Source organism: Gymnoscopelus braueri, assembly GCF_963280865.1.
Source record: "Gymnoscopelus braueri genome assembly, chromosome: 12".
NCBI classification, from domain to species: Eukaryota; Metazoa; Chordata; class Actinopteri; order Myctophiformes; family Myctophidae; genus Gymnoscopelus; species Gymnoscopelus braueri.
The window spans coordinates 39,648,078-39,672,898 of record NC_137614.1 but is presented as its reverse complement, the minus strand read 5'-3'; the positions used below and the strand labels follow the sequence as shown (position 1 = coordinate 39,672,898).

At 40.3% G+C, this 24,821-nt stretch overlaps 4 protein-coding genes across 5 annotated transcripts in view; 2 read left to right on the top strand and 2 right to left on the bottom strand.

Moving 5' to 3' along the window:
* ift122 (intraflagellar transport 122 homolog (Chlamydomonas)) overlaps positions 1-7,387 on the bottom strand; it is a 49,766-nt gene extending 42,379 nt beyond the window's left edge. Inside the window, exons 1-8 of the mRNA XM_080444951.1 lie at positions 7,252-7,387; positions 5,072-5,138; positions 4,905-4,989; positions 4,737-4,815; positions 4,564-4,640; positions 4,246-4,312; positions 4,002-4,148; positions 695-770 (exon numbers count right to left, since the gene is read on the bottom strand). Of these exons, the coding sequence (XP_080301077.1) occupies positions 695-770; positions 4,002-4,148; positions 4,246-4,312; positions 4,564-4,640; positions 4,737-4,815; positions 4,905-4,989; positions 5,072-5,138; positions 7,252-7,310 (657 nt within the window). The 5' untranslated portion in view covers positions 7,311-7,387. The remainder of the gene's footprint in view (positions 1-694; positions 771-4,001; positions 4,149-4,245; positions 4,313-4,563; positions 4,641-4,736; positions 4,816-4,904; positions 4,990-5,071; positions 5,139-7,251) is intronic.
* A 635-nt stretch (positions 7,388-8,022) lies between these two features.
* Positions 8,023-11,930, top strand: mbd4 (methyl-CpG binding domain protein 4). Of its 2 annotated transcripts, XM_080444995.1 has the most exons (8): positions 8,023-8,118; positions 8,362-8,694; positions 8,807-9,654; positions 9,791-9,856; positions 10,012-10,146; positions 10,928-11,077; positions 11,183-11,286; positions 11,670-11,930. In XM_080444995.1, exons 2-8 carry the CDS (start codon positions 8,510-8,512, stop codon positions 11,742-11,744), a joined length of 1,563 nt encoding a protein of 520 aa, XP_080301121.1. In that variant the 5' UTR covers positions 8,023-8,118; positions 8,362-8,509; the 3' UTR covers positions 11,745-11,930. The 2 variants fall into 2 exon arrangements, with proteins under 2 accessions (XP_080301121.1, XP_080301120.1); XM_080444994.1 differs by having other exon boundaries at positions 10,928-11,286.
* Positions 11,931-13,146: 1,216 nt separating this feature from the next.
* LOC308096550 (uncharacterized protein) lies at positions 13,147-15,158 on the top strand (the record flags this gene model as incomplete). The annotated part of the gene is made up of 5 exons (XM_080443967.1): positions 13,147-13,158; positions 13,454-13,581; positions 14,169-14,228; positions 14,621-14,810; positions 15,048-15,158. The coding sequence occupies exons 2-5, from the start codon at positions 13,487-13,489 to the stop codon at positions 15,156-15,158; spliced, it is 456 nt and encodes a 151-aa protein (XP_080300093.1). The 5' UTR covers positions 13,147-13,158; positions 13,454-13,486.
* A 214-nt stretch (positions 15,159-15,372) lies between these two features.
* Positions 15,373-24,821, bottom strand: creld1b (cysteine-rich with EGF-like domains 1b). Its single transcript, XM_080445002.1, has 11 exons — positions 24,614-24,821; positions 23,009-23,145; positions 22,824-22,906; positions 21,830-21,944; positions 20,939-21,026; positions 19,806-19,985; positions 19,415-19,510; positions 19,231-19,314; positions 18,470-18,565; positions 18,219-18,359; positions 15,373-16,849 (listed from the first exon to the last, which is right to left on the bottom strand). Exons 2-11 carry the CDS (start codon positions 23,126-23,128, stop codon positions 16,629-16,631), a joined length of 1,224 nt encoding a protein of 407 aa, XP_080301128.1. The 5' UTR covers positions 23,129-23,145; positions 24,614-24,821; the 3' UTR covers positions 15,373-16,628.

The following is a 24,821-nucleotide window of genomic DNA, read 5'->3' as shown; positions in this document are numbered from 1 at the left end:
TATGTGATATTCATTTGATCAGACACAGCACCTCCTATCTACGCCCATTCAACTTCAAACTCCATGTTAGACTCACTGAAAACACACGTCCCTGCTTCTGGTGTCCTAATGAAAGGGGAGACCTTCATTTTTTTATTAATTATTTTATTCATAGACTTCATGGATTTCATGCATGGACTTACAGGACTCCTTGATGCATCATTACATTAGAGAGAATATTAACATAATGAAACAAGTAACTAATCAAATATAATATCAAGCAACTTAAAAAGAAAATCTATTTTATGGCCGGTGGGGATAGATTTTTATCCCTGCTTCTGGTAAGATTGAATTAAATACATGCATTTCCTTTTGGGAAATGAAGACGTCTGATATGTTTGATATTTATGTTTGATAATATAACATTTTAACAATTTAATTAAAAATGTATGTTGACCACATTAACCCCGGCAGCCTAGCCTCGTTCCCAGCCTTTTGTCTTTTTTTGATTAGAAAATAGAAAAAACAGCATATCTACAAGCTCACAACGCGTTGTCGCGGCATGTTGTGAGCTTGTAGATCGGCAATTTTTGCTATTTGTTGTACAAAGAAGTAGCCTATATAGGGCTTAAGTGGTTAAGAAAAAGTCCCCTTCTTTTTTTACAAATCAAACCTATGTAGGCCTTCGTGTAGTGTATTGACTTGTGTCACTCACCTGCTTTCCGCTAAGCTGATAGAAGGACAACTTTTTGCCCCAATCTGCCACAGCCAGAATGTCATTGTGCTCATCCCTAGGAGGGTACATCACAATGGCTTTAGAGAGTGTTTCTGACAGCTGCAGCATATTTAGATCACATTCGTTGCTGACATAATGAGGATTTATCTAATTTCCAACGTTCCCAAAGCTAACATCCGATTTGTCATCCTGTTGGCTTCGTCACCCATCTTTACACATTGATTTCATTCTGCCTTTACAGTAACTAATTTGTCTGGAGTGGTTTCAATCTGAGAAGCTTTCCAGCAGCAGTTACAATATGCAATTTACAATGTAGGCATTCAAATGCTCTTGTCCAGAGCGACTTACACGCCTTTATTGAACTCTAGTCAATAAATAAGGTCAATAATCACATAAATAGAGTGCAGAGAGAACCGTGAAGGTTTCTCAAAGAGACTAGGATACCAGGTAAACTAATAACCTATTATCTGTCTAAATAACATACATATATCGCATTCATATTCTGTACATTTGAAACAGTTTGTAGAGTCTGCACACCAAGCCAAATTCAGACTTACTTTATTAGTAGAATACTAGACAACATTGGAATCAGGTCATTTTAAAACACCTGTTCTGTTCATTTTGCTGACGCTTGTGTCTCTCTCTCTCTCTCTGTGTCTCTTTCCTCTCTCCATCTCTCCCCCCCGCCATGGTCAAGGCAGATGGCTGCCCACCAGAGCCTGGTTCTGCCTGAGGCTTCTTCCAGTTAAGAGGAGTTTTTCCCTGCTACTGTTCCAAAAATGTGTGCTCAGGGTGAGGGGGGTGTCGGGTCTAGGGATGCAACTATCCGTATTTTATATTTTTGAAAAGTTTTAAAAATGTCCGCCTAATGACATGGTCAAAATTGGGATTGATAATAAATCGATTATATTATTCCATTTTTTTAAAATAATTAATTAAATGGATTCGTTTGATTAACTGTTGCACCACTAGTCGGGTCTCTGCTCTTATCTGTAAAGTGTCTTGAGACAACTTGTTGTGATTCGTCACTATAATAACATTGAATTGAAATTGAACCTGATGTGTGATGTCACAACAGGTAAGAGTAGACACAAGTGTAGCTAATGTAAACATTGTTGCAAAACGAAATAACACGCTTAGAGAGTCAAATGGTGGTAAAATCGGATTTGGCCTCTGTAACGAAGGGAAGGTTTTGCTGTTGTTTTTATGTTGTTCCAACTTTTGTATTACCATCTTGGACAGGGCTCCCTCAAAAAAATGGGAAACACGTTCCGTGGATAAACTATGTAGTGCTATATTTTCAAGCCTTTTCTTTTTACTGAATTTTTTTTCTACTGCATGTATTCTCTCACCATGTTATTTATGATCGCAACAATGTTTAGATTAGCTCCACCTGTGACGATAAAGTGTATGTATTTTGAATGACTGAACAGGTGTTTTAAATTGACCTGGCAAAGATCTACCATGAATCAAAACATTGTCTAGTTTTGTATTCATAAAACAAGTCTGGCTTTGACTTGACGTACAGAATCTACTTGTCTCAAACTATGTGTTGCACTTAACCCAGCACCTAACTGTCTATGTGCATATAAACTCCATGAAAAACTTGCGTGTGGGAACCTCTATTTCCACACACCTGTCCCATTCTCTACGTCAGTGGTTCCCATCCTTTTTTTCCTGGAGTCCCCCATCTGAACAAGCTGAGACCCCTCACACAACTCATGTACGCACGCACGCATGTACCCTTGTTTTTCAGACATGTCCCTTTACTCGTATGATGAATAGCAACAATTGCCAATCTATAGGCTCACAATGCATGGTGGCATGGCTATTATTATTTTCTTTTACTTTTTGAAACATTTTCTTAAGGTAGGGTAAGTGATCTTCTTTGGTTAAAATAAAATAGTGTTAAATAGCTGTATATTCTGATAGTACTCATTGCTATAGAGCATGGGTCTTCAACAGGGGTCCGGGACCCGTAGGGGGTCCTCAAAGTTACTACAGGGGGCTGCCAAATATTTGTGTGATTTGGGATCTTTTTTTTCTTTTTACATTAACCACTTGAACCCTAGCATCCCTATTCTGTTGAAGAGGTTTAATGTAGAGGGAAAAAAGAGCAAACCAAGTACATAGCCAAAGGTCAAGTTTACTAAGTATATAGGGTTTAAGTGGTTAAATGTCTGAACTAAACAAAAAAACATGAATTTACTCAACACTGATGATAGTGCTGTCAAACAAGTCTATGAAGCTATTAATGAAATCTATGAAAATGTTTAATCTCAGCAAAGGGGTCCTTGGCCTGAAAAACTTTGAAAATCCCTGCTATAGAGTGTTTGTTCAGTAACGGGAGTCTCTCCATGTCTCTCCAGCTCTTTATTAAACAGAAAATTCATTTTAAGGTTGGGATACCAATTGTATCCAATCAGGATAGAGAACTCAGACAGGATACAGATTAAAAAAGTGAAATTGGAAGTGATGACACCAAGAAACGAGCAGACAAAATTGGAACTGGAACATTATAAAAATTAAGCTGATAAATGGGTACTCTCTCCTGATTGGCTGAAAATTTGCAACCACCTGAAAATGCATTTTCTGTTTATTGAAGAGCTGAAGAGATGGGGAGACTCATGTTGTTACTGTTACTGAACAAACACTCTATAGCAATGGTTACTATCAGAAAATAGCGCTTTAACATTTTAACAAAAAACTTTATTTAACCAGAAATTATCACTTACCCTACTTTCAACAATGTTATTCACAATGATGTTACATGTGGGAGTTAGGTATGATTTTGTACAACATGTATATGTTTAAAGTTTTGGACTACCCCCCCCACCCCTGTGATCTTTGCAGCCCACTGCTCAGCCTAAGCCTTCTCTCTGTTTATGCTTTGGCTGTAGAATGAGTTGCAGAGGAAGCACAGTCACTCCCAAAAGGAGCTCCCATCCACAGCTCCATCAACTTCTCTCTCACAGAACGTCACTGCCACCTGTTGGTCCTAACTGGGCCATTCACTTGCACTCAATGCACGTGTGAAAATTATCAACAAATCCTGGTGATCAATGAAACTTTAAAGAACCATTCATAACACAAACATTGTGCATTAGTTCAGTATGTAGTTATTCTATATTATAATATTGTAATTTTATGTTTTTATTTATAATTAATTTTTTAATTATAAACTTGGCACACTTGAAAAAGAAGTCTCTTGTTTGTCAATGCATTTTCCTCGAGTATAAATAAAGGATGAATGAATTGTGGTGGAGATAGCTTAGAAAATACTAACTTTGAAGGGTTCCAAGCGATGGACCAGATAGGAGAGGAGGAACCTCCTGGTCGCTCTATTTTAACCTTCTCCTCCCCATTTTTGTTCCGGATGCTCACCACTCCGTTCATCATGCCCAGGGCCAGGTACTGGCCATCGTTTGTCCATCTGAAGATGAAGAAAAAAATGCAAGGTAAAGTAAAGGGTCTGTGAAGTAGCAGCTAGTCATAACAAACAGCAGGCTTGATTATTTTACAGTACATACCCACAGCATGTTATCTTGCTGCTCACTTTATGTTTGGAAACAGATTTCTGCTCCGGAGACCACAGACCTGAAACAAGTACAGTCTGTTCATATCTGGTGCTCCAAGGGAGATCAGAAGATTACATTTAACCACTTTCAACCTGGCATCCCGGAACATCAAATGTTCAAAAATGAATAGCAAAAATAGCATACCTACAAGCTCACAACGCGTCGCAATGCGGCGCTTTGTGAGCTTGCAGATCGCCTATTTTCGCTATTCGTTGTATGATGAAGTATATATGGCTGTGTGGTTAATAATAACCGTGTCAATATACTCACCAAAGTCCCCAGAGGAGCAAGAGGCTAGTTGGTGGGTGACAGGGTTGTATGCAACACACTGGATGGCGTCATTGTGGCTACAGATACATATAAAACAAAAAAACAAAGAATAATTGAAGAAAGACTATGGAGCATGGAATAACACTACAGCCATGTGTGAAGGTAAAACCTACGTGTATTTCAAAATGCCCTCCAGTTTAGATGTCCAGATGATGATGCTTTTGTCTGCAGACCCCGACGCAAATCGTTTCCCTGCGGAACAATGCAGCATTGTGTGAGACAACAGCTGTCGCTGCACTCAGAAATGTCTGGAGTACACAATGTAACAACTAGCAAAGTACCATCTTTGGCGTAGGCGACACAGTACACTGTGTCCTTATGTCCTTTCAGGGGCTGAATAAGAGTTCCCTCTCCTGTGTCGTACACCTGCAAAGAGTAGTGAGATGATAGTTGAGGCCTTCTTTAACCCTCCGTGAGGACAAAATTACATTTAAAAAGCCAGTCTTACCAGAACACGATTTCCAGCAGCAAGAATGAGTTGGCTGCCATCTGGCTTGAAGGCAAGGTCGTAAATACTGGGATGTTGGAAAACAATGGAATTATATCTCCATAGACAATGATAATCACACAAACAAACATCACACTGAGCTTTCCTTTTCTGTAGGCAAGGCAAGCTGAAAACAATTCAGCATTCATCAGAATTCATTATTTCAAGGAATTTGGTTGGTGCCTTGAAATACAGGGTGTAGAACACGGTTGCTAGGATGTTGCTAGAGTGTACTAGGCCATTCCTAGGCCCTAGGGTGTTGTTGGGTATTGTATGCTGTTAGACTGGTGCTAGGGTGTAGAAGTTGGATTATAGGGTGTTGGGCAGTTATTGGTTGTAGTCGATGGTTGCTTAAATGTATTACATGGTTGATAGGGTGTAACAAGTGGTTGCTAGGATGTTAGTGGTTGCTAGAGTGTTGCTATGGTAATAGGTGGTTTCTAGGGTGTGCTAAATGGCTGCTGGGGTGTAACAGGTGTTGCTAGGGTATTGGTAAGTGGCTGGGGGTGTACTGTATATAGGCAGTCGCTAGGTGTGTGTCTGTGTGCTCGCATGTGTGTGTGCGTATAAGCAGGGGTTCAAACTGTCATAATTCAAAAAGTTTAAATTTAAAAACAGAAAGAAAAAAATATAAAACGTAAAATAATAACTAAAGGGACTTGAACCAGCCAACCAGCACAGTGAGATACACAGCTAATTTCTATAGTGGACTGATTTGACAGATGGAACTCTTTGTTTTGACTTTAGAGTGTGGTGCATGGGTTCAAACACACATACAAACAAACAAACCACAGCTTATAGAATGTATACATATATAAATTAGATATACATAGACAATTAGAGCAGAGGATTGAGAGGAACCAGCTGAATATTTTGTGCAGAGGACAGGTATAGTGTAAATAATGCGGGTGTTTTCACGGGAGATTTATTTTAGAAAATGTGTGATAATTATTCACAATCCTACATTACTCTGATCCAAATGACTGCATTCTACCCAGCTGGCAAACCACCATTTCAAAAGCATCTGTCATTTTTGTATACACTTTCATTGAGTTTTGGGGTTATTATAAAGATCCAAAAAGGAAATAATAATAATAATAATAATAATTATTATTATTATTATTATTATTATTATTATTATTATTATTATTATACAAGTGTGCAAGCTTGCAGCTGCCCATTAAATATGGCAGCTATGCAAATGTTGCATTTTCTATATAGTAGTACATGAGTCAGGTTAAATAGCTGTGTCCCTGCAAAGCGAACACCTCCTGTGTATCCTGACCTGCAGCAAAACATAAAGACTGACAACCTGTTAGCTATCGGTAGCTTTCTTCAACATTGTGTAAACGACAGTGCAGTGGTGTTAAGTAACTAAGTGCATTTATTCAAGTACTGTCCTTAAGTACAGCTTTGAGGTATTTTTTACTTTACTGATTTACAAATTTCAGTACTTATACTTCTACTCCACTGCATCTCAGAGGCAAATATTGTACTTTCATCCCAATTATTTGAAAACTTTAGTTAGTTACTTTGTAGATTTTGATTATTATTACAAAACATACATTAACCACTTCAGCCCCTATACATTTCAGCCATTTGAAAATAGCCGATCTACAAGCTCACAATGTGTCACGATCGATGCCACGCATTGTGAGCTTGTAGATCTGCTATTTTCAAAAGATTTTGGTGAAATGGGACAGTCTGCATAACGAGTACTTTTGCTTTTTGTACTTTAAGTATATATATTGATGCCAATACTTTTGTCCTTTTACTGAAGTAACATTTTGAACAGAGTATTTTTATATTGTGTTATTTCTACTTTTACTTAAGTAAAATATCAGAGTACTTATTCAACCACTGGTGTAAACGACAGTGTAGCTCTATTTTCCTGAAAATGTCTTTGTTATGGCAGCACAAATACAACACATGAGGCCAGACGGCCAGTCACAACGCCATGATCTCCACTGTTGTATGTACAGTATCGTATTAACGGTAGATGAGCATATTTTCATCTCCCATGCTAACTGATGCTAGCAATAGTTTACATAGCAACGGGCCGTTGCTAACCACACATCACAGCATCCAATCCTCCTGCATGCATGTTGTTGGCCTCAAATAAACATGTTCTTTCTTCTTACCATTGTTCAACTTTATCACGATCGTGCACTTTGTCTATCCACGTGGGAACGGTCCTCATGCTGCTGATGTATAAGTTATAATAATCCTGCTCTGTTTTCAACAGGTTGTTGTTGCTTAGTTAGCTGACAGTTGTCATTCTGAGCTTTGCTGTATGTGTGTCGCCCCTGCGCAGACTCCGTTCTGGTAGTGTTGCCAGGTTTTGTGAGAGAAACAAGCAACCAGGTCTATGAAAACAAGCCCGAAAGAAAGCGAGCCCGTCACCCTTTAAACAGTGGCTCTTTATTTGAAAATAGCCCAACTACAAGCTCACAACGCGTCACATCAGCTTGTAGATCTGCAATTCTTTTTTTTTTTTTATCTTGAAGAAAATGTGAAAAATGTGGAATACTTTTTTGAAACATTTTAACAACACAAATCTTGTATGGGGGCCGGGTTCCCTGGCATAACATGTTTTCAGATGGGGGGGGGGGTCCGCAGACAAATACATATTAATTTGGGGGTCCTTGACATAAAAATGTTTGAGAACCACTGGTTTAAACAACATTTAGGAAACAAGCCCAAATAAGCAACTACACTTTACTTTAGAAACAAGCCCAAAAAAACACAACCCGCAACTACCAATATTTACAGTGAACTTTACAGGAAAACAAGCCCAACGTCGCTTATAATAAGCGGACATGGCAACCCTAGGTTCTGGTACTTCCTGTGTGGGGCGTGTTTTGTGTACGCGCCATAACGTCATGACGCAATTTCTTTGTTTACTTCGGATGTTGTTGCATGCCCACCAGGACTCTGTTTACAATGCTTTGCTCTACCCTGCTATAACTAATAAGTAAGACTGGGTGGTCTTCATGGGGATCATTCAGGTAAAAACAGATGTAATGATGCATTTTTGAAACACTTTCGATTTGTTATCCTCCCGCTAATATCCCGCGAACCCATATCAATTCAATCTTGCATTGGACCACAATGCACAGGACCACAATGGAAACAAGCCCATAGGGCTTTTTGTGTTATACTTTTAGCACCATTGTATAATCGTACCACTGTACTAGTATTCAATCAATCAGTCAGAGCGATAATGCCGTTTTCCATTCATGCATTTCCAGATGGAAATTCTATTCCAAAAGAGGTGATGACTGCTGATGTCGCTCATTTTACCAATGGCACAGAGGGGACTTCATCCTTCATCCCCACCGTTAAGCTCAACTGCAACACAGATCTCATTGAGAGCCATATTGAGATCATCTCAATAATATGGATCTCACTGATGCTCAGTCAGGGGCTAACGACGAAGACAGAGACTCTGTTAATGGCCAAAGTCACAAGGATGACGAAGGCTCGTCATGTCATTCTTCTAAAATGCCCCCAGGCTGGACCAGAGTGGTGAGGCAGCGTAAAACTGGCAAGACAGCAGGCAAAGAAGACGTCTACATTACAAGGTGACTCTGGGTTCTGCAGAAGGTTTATCTCGCAAGGCTTGAAGCCTTAAATCAAATTGCAAATTGATGTTGGTCAGTACAACACAGCTAACAGATCACTCTTTTGTTAAAGTCCCCAGGGCCAGACGTTCCGGTCCAGAGCATCTCTGCAAGCATTCCTTTTAAAAGACGGAGAGGAGGACCTACACATAGATCTCTTTGATTTCACTAAATCCAAGAGTTGCAGTGTCACAGATCCACCACTCCTCTGCGTCGATAAAAAACCGAGTCGGAGAAAGAAAGAAGGGCCACATAGACGGAGGACAATGAAAGAAGATACTGAAACACTGGACCAACCTCCAAGTAAAACCAAAAGTGCCCCTCCTGCTTCTACGTCCCGCAAGCAGAACATCATAGCTGGACATCAAAGCATCACGGCTGAGCAGAATGTGGACAGTTCTCCTTTGATCAAATGTGACGTCAAAGAGGAAAGTATAAGCAGAAAGAAAGATGGTAGCAAAGCTAATGGTGAAATCACGACAGAGGAGGACACACAAATGTTTCACAGTTCTAGTGAGGAAATGGACGGGACCGCGAACTGCGGCACGCAAACCTCTCTTCAGGTGTCTTCTTCAGCAGCAGTGGATGATGTTAACCTGGAGAAAGGCGGTCCGAGGAGGGGCCTGCTGAGAGAGAAGCTACTCAGACTGGGAGCTCCCGCTGGCCCACAGAACACTTGTAACAGTCAACAACAGGACGCACAGGCAGTCTCACTGCCTTCGGTCCCAATACTGACTGTTGAGCCTGCCACTGACAGTGAGGCTGAGCAGAGTGCAGATGAGATAAACGATCAAGAAGATGGTGACATGAAGCCTCCTGCAGAACTGGAGGCTGATGCTGTCAGTGAGATGAATTCAGAAGAGGTTATATCGCCTGACACCAGCAGAGGGCACTGTTCACCCATGAGAGACTCTCAGACTCGTGTGTATAGTCCACTATTATGCAGTCTGACAGCTTTGTCTAGACTTCAGTCATAAAACATTAATCCTTTTGTGTGTATACTTTTCATGATTTTGAAACGGATCTACTTGCTAAATATGTAATCGTTTCTCCCCAGACTCCAAACTACTGGGAGACCACCGGAAAACCAGTCCTTATTTCAGTGGGAAGTCACTGAGAGATGGTAATAGTTCAGTGAGTTATCTTTGAAACATGAGACATCGGTAACATCCATTGTTTGAAATGTCAGAAGTATGCCTTTAATCACTTGTGGCCTTTGTAGGATGATGGGAAGTTCTGTGTGTGACTTAAAAAGACGTGTCTTGCACCTGTATGCAGGCCCGAGTCCCCCCAGGAGAAAAGCATTCAAGAAGTGGACTCCTCCCAGGTCCCCATTCAACCTTGTACAGGAAACCTTGTTCCATGACAGTTGGAAGCTTCTGGTGGCCACCATCTTTTTAAACAAAACCAGTGGTGAGGAGACCAACATACATGCAAACAAACTTGTACACACACACACACACACACACACCCCCACACACACACACACACACACACACACACACACACACACACACACACACACACACACACACACACACACACACACACACACACACACACACACACACACACACACACACACACACACACACACACACACACACACACACACACACACACTACTACTACAATACACTAGATGTTGTAACAGTCTGAATTTCATCGTAAAACCCCTTATATCATAATGTTTCTTATCTTTTATACCAGGGGTCTTCAACAGGGGGTCCGAGACCCCTAAGGGGTCCACAGAGTTACTACAGGGGGGCCACCAAATGTTTGTGTGATAGGATTTTTTTTTTTACATTAACCACTTTAATTCTATAATTAGAATTAGAACATTAGCCGAAAATATCAGATCTACAAGCTCACAACGCCTCGCGCTGCGAGGTGATATGAGCTTGTAGATCGGCTATTTGCGGCAAAGGGGTTTGGTGTAGGGGAAAAAACAGCAGGTCAAGTACAAGTTTTCTAAGTATTGAGGGTTTAAGTGGTTAACTGTCTGAAAATACACATTAACATGAATCCAACATTGATGATAGTGCTGTCAAACAAGTTTATGAAGCTATCTATGAAATATATGAAAAGGTTTAATCTGCAACATAATACAATATGTAGTGCCTGCTTCATTTCACTCTCAGCTAAGGGGTCCTTGGCCTGAAAAACGTTGAAGACCCCTGTTTTTATACTCTAGGTAAGGTGGCAATTCCCATGTTGTGGCGTTTCTTTGAGCGTTACCCGTCTGCAGAGGTAACCCGCCAGGCAGACTGTAAGCCCATATCTGAACTTCTACAGCCACTGGGCTTAAACGAGCTCAGAGCAAAGACACTCACCCGCTTTTCAGGTGAATTCATATCTTACGCCTTTAGCCTGAGTGGAAATGTCATTTATATGGATATATGTAATTTTTCCATGACAAACATCTCACAGTCAATGTCCTCCTGTACAGAGGAATATCTCACTAAACAGTGGCGGTACCCAATAGAGCTGCATGGCATTGGAAAGTATGGCAATGATTCCTACAGGATCTTCTGTGTGGAAGAATGGAGAGAGGTGAGTGCAAATAGAATCATTCTATTCAGTGGCTTACTACTATATAGTCTCACGTAGCCTGATGATCAGAGATCTCCACCTACCGATACACCTGGGGTAATCTAAATTAGTGGAGAAAAACACTGGCATTAACAAACCTACGCCTACTGCTTTGGAAAACAGTCATTATACCGTCTTTGTATTAGTTCTGTGATGCTGCTATTTTTTCACATTTCCGAATTGTATCAACCGTCCATAGCTCATTCATTGAATTTAGATGTCACCAAACGTATCAGTAGGCAGAGGTTTTGGTCGTCTGGTTACGCAAGACTAGTGGCTTACTATATCATATAATATCAATTTATAATAAACACTTTGCTTTTTTTTGTGTATCTCTATTAAAGGTGACGCCAAAAGATCACAAGTTAAACAAATATCATGCCTGGCTGTGGGAGAATCATGAGCAGCTTGGAATCTGAAACGCCATTAAGCAAGACAAACCTTCAAGAGACATTGTGTGTAGCATGCATGAGAGAGTCTGTTACATCACTGCAGAAATCAAATTATGCAACAATTATGTCTTATTGAACTCTTCTCTGAATATGTGTTTGCCTCTCTTTGTAATTTTACTCAACGTTGATTAAAGATGTTTCTCTACTTTAAAAGGTTTGTCCTGTTATTATTGTAGGTATAAATCTCATTATGATCAAAACTTTATTATTCTGCTAGTCTGTTATTCATGGTTTGATGTATCTATTTACGTATACTCAAGAATCAAGAGGGGTTAAATTGTCACTTATGCAGCAAGCAGCAAAGTGCCGGTGTGGCACCACAGCAATACAATATACAACAAGATAATACAAAAAATAGGAAAACTATTTTAACGACAAACATAAGGTTAAAAAGTACATGTAAGACACACACCAACCCTCTTTAAAAACCTTAACAGCAATGGGGAATGTACAGAACTAGGGGGACGATAAATAGATTGTGGTGTGAGGTAAGGATAGAATATACACAACGTGAAAGTTGGCAGTGTTGGCTTCTTTCTCCATGTTATATTCCTTGGCCGTGCACCTAAAGACTCTTGATTTGAGTCAATTTGGAGTGTTGCGGCCATTCAGGTTTTTCTACAGTATATACACATAAATACATATATTTGTACACTACATATGTAATTATGTATTTATGCATGAATCAGTCCCCTAGCATCCAAGCTCTAGAGCCATCCTCTGTTGGTTTCTGACAGTTTCTTGGCTGTTAAATGTGATAGGTGTTCTAATTCAACATTGATGATGTTACACTCTGCCCCAGTTTTGTCTTGATGGGTGACTGATCTCCAGGGCAACAGTTGCCACTGCAAAACATTCAGTGAGTACATAGGCATTTAGGATTTAATATCTAACTATCTAGATTATACATGTTTTTACAAACCTTAAGTAGTTATAGTTTTGTGTATTGGATTAAGGAGAACACAATCTAGGAGCTGACCATGTTTTTATTTCTTTTTTAAAAACCTCATTGCACAAAGCCTGATTCAAGAGACCTGAACTACACCATGAAACTTCGTAAGTACAAGCCTTTGTTCTTCTACAGTGTTGCTGGTGGAATGTTTTAACTGCACCCATTGATTGATGGATTGGTGGACTTTTCTTTTCTACCGAAACCACAGCTGCTCTCTGTGTGGCCTCCACACCTGTGTCGTTTCGTCGCACCACGCCTCCTGCACGTCAGAGTCGATGCCTGATGGTGAAATCCTTGGCATTGCCCACCATCTCAACAGATGTCAGTATGATTATGCAAATATTCCCTGCTGTTAGAAACGCCTGTATGCTACCTATACCATATGCTGTTCCACTTGATCAGCGTCTGACGCTTGGCGGTTTTCTACAAGTCTGCACTATTTTCTTAATTTATCCATTTCCAACTCCAAGAGTGTACAAATATAACCACCAAATGGGTGACATTTGTACTCTCTCAGAGTTAACTTAACACTGATGCTTTTATATTGTATACTTTAAATTTTACACTGCCGGTCTACTGTACTGTCTTGCACTATATTGCACCACTTTTGACTGACCTTGCTGTATTGTATGGTGTCTGTCGTACTTGTGCTTATTCAAGACATGTGTCTATACTGTACTTTGAATAAAACGTTTCTCGTTTTGACTCCAAATGTGATGTTCAGCGTATCCCCAGGCTAGACCCTCTACATCCGCCCATGGTCAGTAGACGCACGGTTAGCCTAGAGACGTCGCTGGTTCATCAACACAACCATCAGAGGACATTGATCATGCAGAGGAGAGAGCATTGCAGGTGAAATACTCTTGACCAACGATTAATGGTTGACTGCAGAAATCCATACAATAGGTAACGGCCGATTCATATAGGGCTGCAACTATCGATTATTTTCTTAGCGATTATTGTCGATTCCTTTTTCGATTCATCAAAAAATTCGAGAAGCATGTTTATTTTATATCAACAAATCAATACAAAAACGTTTTAAACACAGAAAAATAGCAAAAATAACGGATATACAAGCCACGTGTCACATCACGACACATTGTGAGGTTGTAGATATGCTAACCCTATAAAATTATATATTTGCCGGACCCAGGGGGTCTGGCTTACATGAGGCTTTGTACCTGTTTTCTCCATACATGGGCATGGTCACTTTGTCCTTAGGCCCCAGCCATAAAAGTCTGTCCCCCGGGCAGAACCAGGTCTCCTGGTCTTGTTTTTATAAAGTAGTCAATTACTTCATTAAAATCGATATTTTTTTATAATCGATTAAATTGATTAGTTTGATTAACTGTTGCACCCATAGATTCATAGCACATGTCTACTTCTATGGACATCTGAGTCTCTTCAGTCAGTAACCTTTTGTCTGTTGGTTGTTTCAGATATCACCAAGTGTGGAGAAGACCCTTCTATGGTACCAGCAGTGAGAGAGATGAGTACAGGTGAAACATGTGTTGGTATTGTTAGTGAGCATACGCTGTAGTATGCTGATGTGTAACAGCACCACTCCCTATCTGGAGATCAGATACTGTATGGATGCTGTCAACATAGCGCCACCTAAATTGTAAATTGTCTGTGTACAATATATTGATGCTGTATTCTACACACCTATGAGGTTATTTATTTACACACTTGACACTTATTACTGCACCGTACCCTTGTATTAAAACCTTATTTTACCCACTTGTATTATACCTGTTTTTTATTATTCTTATTTACCTGTACAAAATATGTAACAATAAAGAAACCTGGAACCAACATTTCACTGCACATACTTGTATGAGCATGACAGATCTTGCTTTTAAGTTCTGCAAACTCTCTCATTTTGAATTAGGAAGGAACTGCGTGACAACCTGATCAGACAGATGGAGGAGAAAATGTTAGCACTGAGACTGCAGCGGGCCGTTAAGGTGAAAGACGGCCAGTATGTATGTGAAATGGATCGCCTTGCTCTGTCCAGGGACAGAGAGGAGAGAATCAAGGACCACAGAGCCATGACACTGTGCAGAGACGAGAACAAGATGGTACTGTACAATAATATGCCTAATTTATGCTTGTATGAACCAGGCTACTATATACAGTCACAAAAACAAACACATACAGTATCCACTGCATGTCTTTTGTTTCATACTATGTGTAACACCAGTGCAATCTAATCTGTACTCTCTAATCATGCAGACTGCTCTCATGTTACACTGATAAGCTAATGTTCGAGGTTTTCACTCATTCGTGTGCGTGTGTGTGTGTGTGCGTGTGTGTAGCTAATGGAGCAGAGATGGAAGGACAGGGCATTAGCGCGTTCCCTGGAGGCTGTGAAGGAGACGGAACGACTACGACTCAACCCCATTAACTGGAGTGGAACTCTGAAATAGCCTACAACCCCATGACCAGGAACTGTCACCTAACCCTTGGAAATTAATCCAACAGACATTCCACAAGCTACATTATTATTCTCAATACTAATTTTATTGAAAGTGCAAACAAAGCTCAACATATATAAATAAAAAACATGAGTGAATGATAATTTATTGTAAAAAACTGAATAGAGTTCACATTGTTGACACAAAGTCTGAAATGTACTGACAAAACAAAAAACAAGATGGACGGATATTAAATATTTCATTTGTCAGATAGACAATGCTGGTAAACTTAACATAATTTCTTAAACTTTGCATGGAGAAAAACGGCATATATCAATATTTCTTTCTAAAATATTGCAGTAGAAATAAGTTAAAAACAAAACATAAATGGGTAGCAGTATGCCGATTAAGATTGACATTTTATCCACGGTATATTCTCCCTCAGATTCATAGTTTCTTAACCCAACCATTTAAAAATAGTAGTGATAAAGCAGCCGTTAAATTCAGTCTTCCATGCCTATCAGACGAAGAAATAAAAATAAAACACAGTACATCACCGTCATTGCAAATCCTATTCTCATGCATTCAGACCAAAGGAATCATCTCTCAAAAGTAGATAGGTAGAAAATCATAACAGACATAAAATGACCAGTGGTATAGTGGATAAATAACAGTGTTTCCAATAGATTTGTCAGGGGTAAGTGGGAATGATTCAATTCCCTCCTTATCTTGGGCTCTATAGCCATAGCAGCAAGCCTAAGGTTTCAATGACCTGGCTCGGTCCTACTTATCCTATAGAATAAATAAATAAATAAATAAATGAAACATGGACGCGACAAGTTCTCAGACGTGTGGAAGAAAGAAGACATCATTTCTTGAGCAACATTTTGGTTGGATAAAACATACAAATGCATAATAACTTGGTAACAATCAGTTGAGGTCTTATTCATTTAACCATTTAAACCCTATATACTTCGTTGACCAGAGTCCCCCAGGGGTCCATCCTTGGCCCCCTCCTCTTTTCACACCGAAAATAGCTGATCTACAAGCTCACAAAGCGTCACATTACGTCGTTGATCTGAGCTTGTAGATCTGCTATTTTTGCAGAATGTTCACCCCCTGAATATCGACACTAGGGTTTAAGTGGTTAAGCCCGTTTCCAAGGACGTTAAGGTAGGGAATGAAGTTCAGCTCCATTATCAGTGCAGCAGTGTCAGTTCCTCAAGAATCCTGGCTCCAATAGCTCAGTTCCCTTACATGGCCTCACTCTCTCATTCTAATTTCTTGCCTTCAAGTTCTTAATCTTTCTACATATACTATTCATAAAAACTATGAATGTGAACTATTCAGTACTTCCCCAAACCCGCAAATAAATCCCTGATAGGCTAGCCTTGCAGAAATACGTTCCTGTCCCACAGGAATCTACCCTCCTTGGCTGACATTCCAAGTTCTTCTCTCGAACCCTTGGATCATTGAGAGGTTTTAGCGTCCCTTGAGGAACCCATCCAATATGGCGTCTCCTTTCTCTGTCAGCCAGTATCCCGCCATAGCAGCCACGCCCCCGATGAAGATGGCAGTGAAGACCATGTCGCCTTTGGCGGCAAGTGTTGCAAGTGCACATATCACCACACCAAAGAACATCTGCTGCAGTACCAAAACCTCGTCTTCTGGTATGTCATCAAAAAGGCCCTTTTCTGGATCAACTGAGGGGATGAAGAAACCACAGTTTACCGGCAAAGTCTAGAAAGTTGTGAGCAGTTTGACGGGAGGAAAGTAATTAATTACAAGTAACGTCTTTACTGCAATCGAGAAGGAGGTTAGGATAAACTTTAGATATCAAGTTGCTTTTTCATGTACAACACGTTTTTAATCACTTATGTCAGGGGTTTTCAACAGGTGGTCCGTGGACCACTTGTGGTCCCTGAAGGTATTGCATGTGGTCCCTGACCATGTTGCAATATGTTTTTTTTTCTTCTTGTTCCATGGAACAGTGCATACTATCGACCTGGTGACCTATGATGACATGTCAATGTTGTCAGTTTCTGGGAAGTCGGAGGTCAAGAAATTCCACAGAAAAGGGAGTTAGAATCTCAAGAAGGGGAAGGAGTCATCATTATTAGGAAATGTGGCCATATAATTCCATGTGTCTGTGTAGTCCATGGACCACTGGTTGAGAAACAGTGGGATGTATCATGGGAAGCATGCATACAGTAGCAAGTGTTAGCAAAGCACTTAGCTCATATCCTCACCCAACACAACAGTGGTCCCCAGGTTGATTCTTAGTCAGGGTGGTGGTCCCTGGTTCACAATCAGTTGAAAACCCCTGACTTACGTTAAAAAATATTTTAACATTTCTTAAAAAAAAAAAAAAGTGTAAATACGCACTGTTTACTAGTTAATCCAACTTTCGAGTGTGGTACAAAATTGATAACCACGTTTACAGAACTGGGTTAGTTGAATGTATTTATATTTGTCGACTTTCATTTATTTTCATTACCAATTTAAATAAGCCATATCTAGGCAAGAATTACAGAGTAGCCTACAGTTATGCATGCTGTTATGACACAATCGGGAGATTACAATTTAGGCATTTAGCAGATGCTAAACACACCCACACAAGCAGAGAGATTCAGTAGCGGAGCTACTACTGCTGAAGCGCATCACAGCCACAGGCAGCCAAAACACACTGGGATAAAACTAATGCATGCATTTAATAGTGTGACGATCTGCGATATCGTCTGCAACTCATTTTCGTCCTGAGGCGATAATATTGTTATTTATTGAACAAGCCTAGTCTGAAGGGGTGAGTTTTCAGACTTTTAACGTCTTTTCCCTCTTTAAGTCAGTCCTTGACAAAGCTCATGCCATTTACTCCAATCTTGCACTTGTAAGTCGGTCTGATTGTGTCTACTAAATACGTAATTTTTTATTGTACTGAAATGAAGAGCGATTGGTTGGTAGGACTGGCTTCATATTGAAACAATTACGGTCCCAATGCCACATTGAATAGTATATTAAGTACTCATTTCACCCCTGGTAGTTTGTGTGCGTGTGTGCCTATGACTAGCATACCGTTTGGCTTGTTCTCCACACATATGCTATCTCTTCGGATGAAGCCCTCAGCACAGTCACAGTGAAAGGAACCCTCCTCGTTGATACAGGCCTCGTTCAGCCCTGGGCATGCTATCGCACGTTCATTACACTCATCTATGTCTGTGCAAGCAAAACAAGAAAGACAGATCTTATTAGCAGAATTAGACAGAAAATGCAATGTATGTAGAAAGGAGTAATACGTATTAAATACATAAGCAGTAATTCATTACCAAGACACTTGGCTCCTTTAAGCCGGTAGCCACGGGAACATTTCCTGCAGCGGGCCGGACCACTGCCCATACACCCGTTACATGCTTGATCACAGCCTGCATACAGGTAGAGCAGAGAGGTTCGCATTTAGCCACATTAGGAAAAACAGCAATATCATAGCAGCTACCTCACAAACCTGTGATTGTATGATGGAAGAATGTATGTACAAAGAAAGAAAGCAAGAACTTTGCAGCTATAGTATGCTGCCCTACAAAGCCAAAGTGCAGTAACTACGTTTTTTGGACACACCGACTTATTTGTGTATCCCAAAGGTCAAATTAGCCTTCGTGATTTTTGGGAATAAACAATTACCTCAAGAACAGATATATACAATTAGTGTAATATCACTTATATGCTGATATCTTATTTGGCTGACCAGTTGAAATACTTTTAACCCCATTTATCAGTTAATTGTTTGGGCTTTGTAGGGCAGTTATCACTTGGGGGGGGGGCAGCCTTCATTTCATATATATATATAACAGTTTAGTTCAGTCAAGTAACAAACAAAGGCAAGTCTAACAAACATGTCTGTGAAAAGACTACAGTCATACAGGTGCAACACTTTAAATAAAAATGCTGCCGCGAATTGAACACAAAATTGTCAAATATTGTTAACCTCTGCTTGCTTAATAAAGCAGCATCTTTGTGTGCAATAGACATGGCAGTGTAAATACAGACACAAGAGCAGTAACTCACATGGCTACAGGACAATGGAGCTTACCTCTGCACTCATATGATCCATCTGTGTTGTGACAGTAGGTGTTAGAGGGGCAGCGGGCCAGCTCTGTGCCGCACTCATCGATATCTAAACGAGGCATGCAGGAAAAGTTAAGCAACAAAATGCCAAAGACCAAAGACAAAATCATCAACCGTGTTTAACATGTGACCTTCCGGGCAGGACTCACCCACACACTTGTTATCATGGAGCATCCAGCCTGGTTTGCAGTCCAGACACTTGAAGTCTTGTGGACCCGCGCATTTCTTACATGAGTGGTAGCAAGCTACACATGGATCGAAAAAGAGAGAAAGGCACGAGTCAGTTACTTAGTCTTGACTTGAGTCAATCCCGCTGCGAGCTGGAAGAAAAGGGTCTATAAATGAGAACAAGTACTGCAACTGTCAATTATCTTAATTAAAATAATTCTAATTGATTATTACGCATCACGATGCGTTGTGAGCTTGTAGACCTGCTGTTTGCTATTTTTGAAAAATATTTTCATAATAGATTAAACTGATTAGTTAAATGAACGGTTGCACCCCTAATATGAAGAACTGAATGAGTTGGTGAATGGATACCTGCACAGGCTCCTGTACTGTGGTTGGAACCCGTCTCTCTGTAGTAGCCGTCAGCACAGCTCTTACATAGAGGACCCGAGTATCCAGGGTCACAGACGCACTCTCCATCTCCCAAGCGGGTACCTTCTCCTTCACAGCGGCCCAGACCTCCGCAGACTCCGCCTGGGCCAGATGGACAATCTGTAACATTCAAAACAACAGACCACAGCTTGGAATCAAAACCATAACGTTACAAATGCACATGATTTTGTGTCAACCTTTCATGTTGATTCTGCATCTCTGCAACCAATATCCCTGCTTGTTAATTAATAACAAAAGTGGGAAAGTGTAGCTGCCAAACTTTGGAATGCTCTTCCACAGGTCTTGAGAGCTGCAGGCTTTTTAAGAACAACCTTAAAACGCCACTATTTGAACAAGCGTTTGCAGAAGGTACATGATTTTATTTCCATGTTTGTGTTTTTGTCTGCCGTCTTGCTTGAGATGAATTGTACAGGCCTTTTCTGTTCTAACTGCTTTAATGCCTTATGTTTTGTTTTTAATCCCACTGTATGTAAAGCACATTGAGATCTCTCTGTGAGAAGTGCTATATAAATAAAATATACTTACTTACTTGACATCCAACTACCCAATTACAACACAAGTGTCACTCTGGGCTGTGGGATGTAAACAGCAACCACACCTCTGTTCATGGGATCTAAATGATCTATGGTAATCTCAGTGCAAAAAAAGACTAAAGTGCAGCCATACGCCATGCTATACAGACAAGGTTTGTTACAAAATATGAGTGAATGTTGGATTAGCTTTACCCCATTGCTGAGAACAGTTTGGGGATGAAGAGTGACATTTATTACTTTTCTCACTTGGACAGTTGCGACAATATACTACTCAGTATAACTTCAATTAAAAATGGAGGCATGCTTGAAGAATCAGTTCAGACTGTGAAAGATGAAATTGTGATTGTGATTTTAAGAGTGTCCATTTTTTCTTACACCGTGTGAACTACTGTATCTTGCCTATTAAGTACTTTGTTTTAAAATTGTCCTCCCCGTCCGGCTTCCCTCCCCTGAACACGGCCAATTGTGGCTTCGAAGGATTCGAACCCCTAGAATAAACGCTAACAATGTATTCCAAACCTTTGCAGTCTGGTCCAAAGCGTCCTGGTGGACAGCACACTCTCAGCTCCTGTATACACAGCCACTCAACCAAGTCCGGGGCTTCCTCCTGCCTGCACGACACACAAAACAATCATAATTATGTCACCAGTTTAAATGAATGTGGAGTATACTGTAAAAGTACAGAATATTAGTTGAAGCACATCAGTACTGTTATAACAGTAAAACATTAAAAAGCTATTTTGTCCATGATGGATAGAAGGATGACATACATGATATACCAGGGGTCTTCAACAGGGGGTCTGGGACCCCTAGGGGGTCCTCAGAGTTACTACAGGGGCGTCGCCAATCTTTGTGTGATAGGATTTTTTTCTTTTATATACTGTAACCCTAGCATCCCTATTCTGAGGGGAACATTAGCCAAAAATAGGCTGATCTACAAGCTCACAACGCCTCGAATTGTGAGGTGTTTTGAGCTTGTAGATATGATTTTTTTTGGCAAAGAGGTTTGGTGTAGATGGAAAAAAGAGCAGACCAAGTACAGAGCCAAAGGTCAAGTTTACTAAGTATTGAGGGTTTAAGTCGTTAAATGTCTGATAAGACACATTAATATGAATCCAACATATTAATAGAAAAGATAAGTCAACAAACCAAAAAACATTAATTTACACAACACTAATGATAGTGCTGTCAAACAAGTCTATGAAGCTATCTATGAAATCGATGAAAACATTGAATCTGCAACATAATTTTATACAATATGTAGTGGGGGTCCCTGCTTCATCTCTCTCTCTCTCTGCTAAGGGGTCCTTGGCCTGAAAAACGTTGAGGACACCTGTATACTATTAGTTTCGTCCTTGATATGAGGGCATTGACGTGAGCTGACTCACATGACATTGGGAGTATTTATACTTGCCTATGGAACCACCATGTCTCCACTTGATCCTCGATCTGCTCCAGCAGTTGGTTACATTCAAAGTCTGTTTTCTCACATACAGACTCCACAATCTCCAGAAGACGAGTCTCACTAAAACAGGGGACTAACAGTTAGCAATTCAAAGAAGACTACACTGAAATGATTATGCAGTATTTTCAGATTTTTGCCGATCTATCTATCTATCTATCTAGGTCTAGGTTTTGCCCTTCTACTCTTTAACTCATTTGCAGAAAAACTGCAGGTTAGTGTAGACTGGTGTGTGCAGACACATGCAGGTACATGTAACCACTAGTCAGTCAGTAACGCTCTGTGAGCAGGAGAACTCAATCAACATGGTCCGCAGTCAGGATTTGAATGCTCCAACTGACTAACCTAACCATCAGCAATATCCACAAAAAAGTGGCCAGATTCTCCTTTAAGCATACACACACACACCATAATCTGCCCGCTCCATGTCCTCCACACACTTTCTGTATGGCCTAATTTTGTGATGCTTTAAAGCTGAGCCTTTTGATGCCCTGGAAAAGACCAGTTCACTAACCACATTCAATGTTATCAGGCCAGTGCATCAACTTACATTGTACTATTTGAATATGTTAGCTGATAATAGGGCCTCTATATCAGTGTTTCCCAAACAGTGGGTCAGGGACCCATTTTCGGGGTCATGACGCAGACCCATTTTTATGGGTCGCGAGTAAATATCCCGCAATTTTTCCTTTCAAGAGATAAAAACATTTATACAAATTCAAACATTTTTCAAAAGAATTTCATACATTAAAAAAAAAAACTAAGAAATTCGCGTTGTGAGCTTGTAGATCGGCTATTTCACTTTCGCGTCCCGGGGGGACATCAAATTTCTCTTTTTGTGTCTCAAGCTAAATAGTTTGGGAACCACTGGATTAGGTCCAATGCACAAAGCCCTAATCTAACAAAATGGAATTCATTGTCCAATGCAGAAAATAGTCTTACCTGCGGGCATACTTAGCCAGCTTCTCCTCCTCCCAAGCGGTGTTTCCGCCCCCAAAGTTTTTATTGGCTGTTCTCTCCAAGCCCTGCAGAGTGTAAATATACAGTATGAGTAAAACAACACTTCAAAACAACACAACAAAAGCATGACGTGTAAGTGCGTAGGTCGTACTGTAGTGGCATGGTACCTTAATGAAATTCTCCGTGAGTTTTCGGCAGGTCTGGCACGGTGCCGTCTGAACCCTCACCACCGAGAGCTCTGACAGGAGCACAAAGGCGGGCAGGAAGGGCCACGACCGCCACCACATGTCTGACTATTCAATTCCTGAAATTACGTACACACACGATTAATGGAAATGTTTCAGCTGTAATATAACAATGTAATATAATGATTTCCTTCGAGTGAATATTATCCGAACAGCATTATTTCTGTAGATGGCTAACATTTCCTATAGTCCAAGTGGGTCTGGTGGTCAGGGATGCTCAGTGGTGGAAAGTAACTAAGTACATTTACTTAAGTACTCCAATTAAGAACAAGTTTGAGGTATTTGTACTTGAGTATTTCCAATTTCCAATACTTTTACCTCTACTGCACTACATCTCGGATCCAAATATTGTACTTTTACTCCACAAAATTTATTTGAAAACTTTAGTCACTAGTTACTTTGTAGATTTTGTTTATTATTAAAAAATATACATTAACCACTTCAGCTCTATATACATTTCGGCCATTTGAAAATAGCTGATCTACAAGCTCACAATGTGTCGCGAGCTTGTACAGTAGATATGCTATTTTCAAAAGATTTTATACATTTGAACACTTGAAATGGGACAGTCTGCATAATGAGTACTTTTAAGTTTGGTACATTTTGATGCCAATACTTTTGTACTTTTACTCAAGTACATTTTTGAATTCCGAACTTTTACTCGTAACAGAGTATTTCTACATTGCAGTATTGATACTTTTACTTAAGTAAAAAATGTGAGTACTTTTTCCACCACTGGGGATGCTCCATCCTCCATGCATCCTCAGCCAGCTCAGCATCAGCACCAAGATGCAGTTATAGCCAGTTAGCAGCACCTAGCTAAGGTCAATGGGAAGCTACAATAGCGAATGCTGCTGCTGCTACTACCACAGACAACAAGCCAAGTTTTTCTTTTGAGTTTAATCAACTCAGTAATAAGGAACTATACATCAATTCAAGAGGCAATTAAGTAGTTTAGCTAACTGGAGTTTGCCATTTTCCTCTAGCTGGTCCTAATAGCCATGGATCACACGACGCTCGTCCGTCACGAGCCTCATGGCTGAACATCAACCTGGTGTTTGCACTTTCTCCATTCACGGCCCGTATAACTACATAAACGTTCACATTTCAAATATAAAGTGCTTACACCATGGCCACGGATGTTAAAATTCTACTCGGGCCCTCAGAAGTACCCGTATCTTCCGTATTGTTCAATAAAATGCATTTTAATTTGATCGGTGGCTATTGATCGGAGCCACATTTCCTCCACGCGACCCTATCGGTTGGGAGCTGTATTGCACTCTGATACATTATAACTCTATGAGAAAATGGCCGCCAATCGGATTAAAATGCTTGTTATTAAACAATACGGAAGATACGGGTACTTACACCCACCCGAAAAGAATTGTAACATCCGTGGCCATGGGGTAAGCACTTTATATTTGAAATCTGAACGTTTATGTAGATGTACGGGCTGTTAATGGAGAAAGTGCAAAAAACTGGTTGAAGTTTCGCCATGACTGTCATGATAATCAGGGCTAGTCCTACCTGGAATATGCGGTTAGTGGCGGACGATTTGCTTCTTCTGGTTCCGTGGTGGCACCTCCTCGCACAAACAATCATAATAACCACAAGTTAACCTCCATTTTTGTCACTATGCTGCAGTAATATTATCCCGTTATTCGCCGGGTATCAGTCCTTTTTTCGTTGTCTGTCTGCTGAAGCTACAGTGAATGAGAAGCTTCTTTCTAGTCGA

Bases quoted from the DNA above. Each gene is read 5' to 3' on its own strand.
- mbd4 (XM_080444994.1), top strand. From the start codon at position 8,510: ATGGATCTCACTGATGCTCAGTCAGGGGCTAACGACGAAGACAGAGAC. The intron at 10,147-10,927 runs GTGAGGAGACCA...TTTATACTCTAG, and splicing joins CTTTTTAAACAAAACCAGTG to GTAAGGTGGCAATTCCCATG. The intron at 11,287-11,669 runs GTGAGTGCAAAT...TCTCTATTAAAG, and splicing joins GTGTGGAAGAATGGAGAGAG to GTGACGCCAAAAGATCACAA.
- creld1b (XM_080445002.1), bottom strand. From the start codon at position 23,128: ATGTGGTGGCGGTCGTGGCCCTTCCTGCCCGCCTTTGTGCTCCTGTCA. The intron at 22,907-23,008 runs GTACCATGCCAC...TACACTCTGCAG, and splicing joins TCACGGAGAATTTCATTAAG to GGCTTGGAGAGAACAGCCAA. The intron at 18,360-18,469 runs GTAATGAATTAC...TTGCTTGCACAG, and splicing joins TAAAGGAGCCAAGTGTCTTG to ACATAGATGAGTGTAATGAA.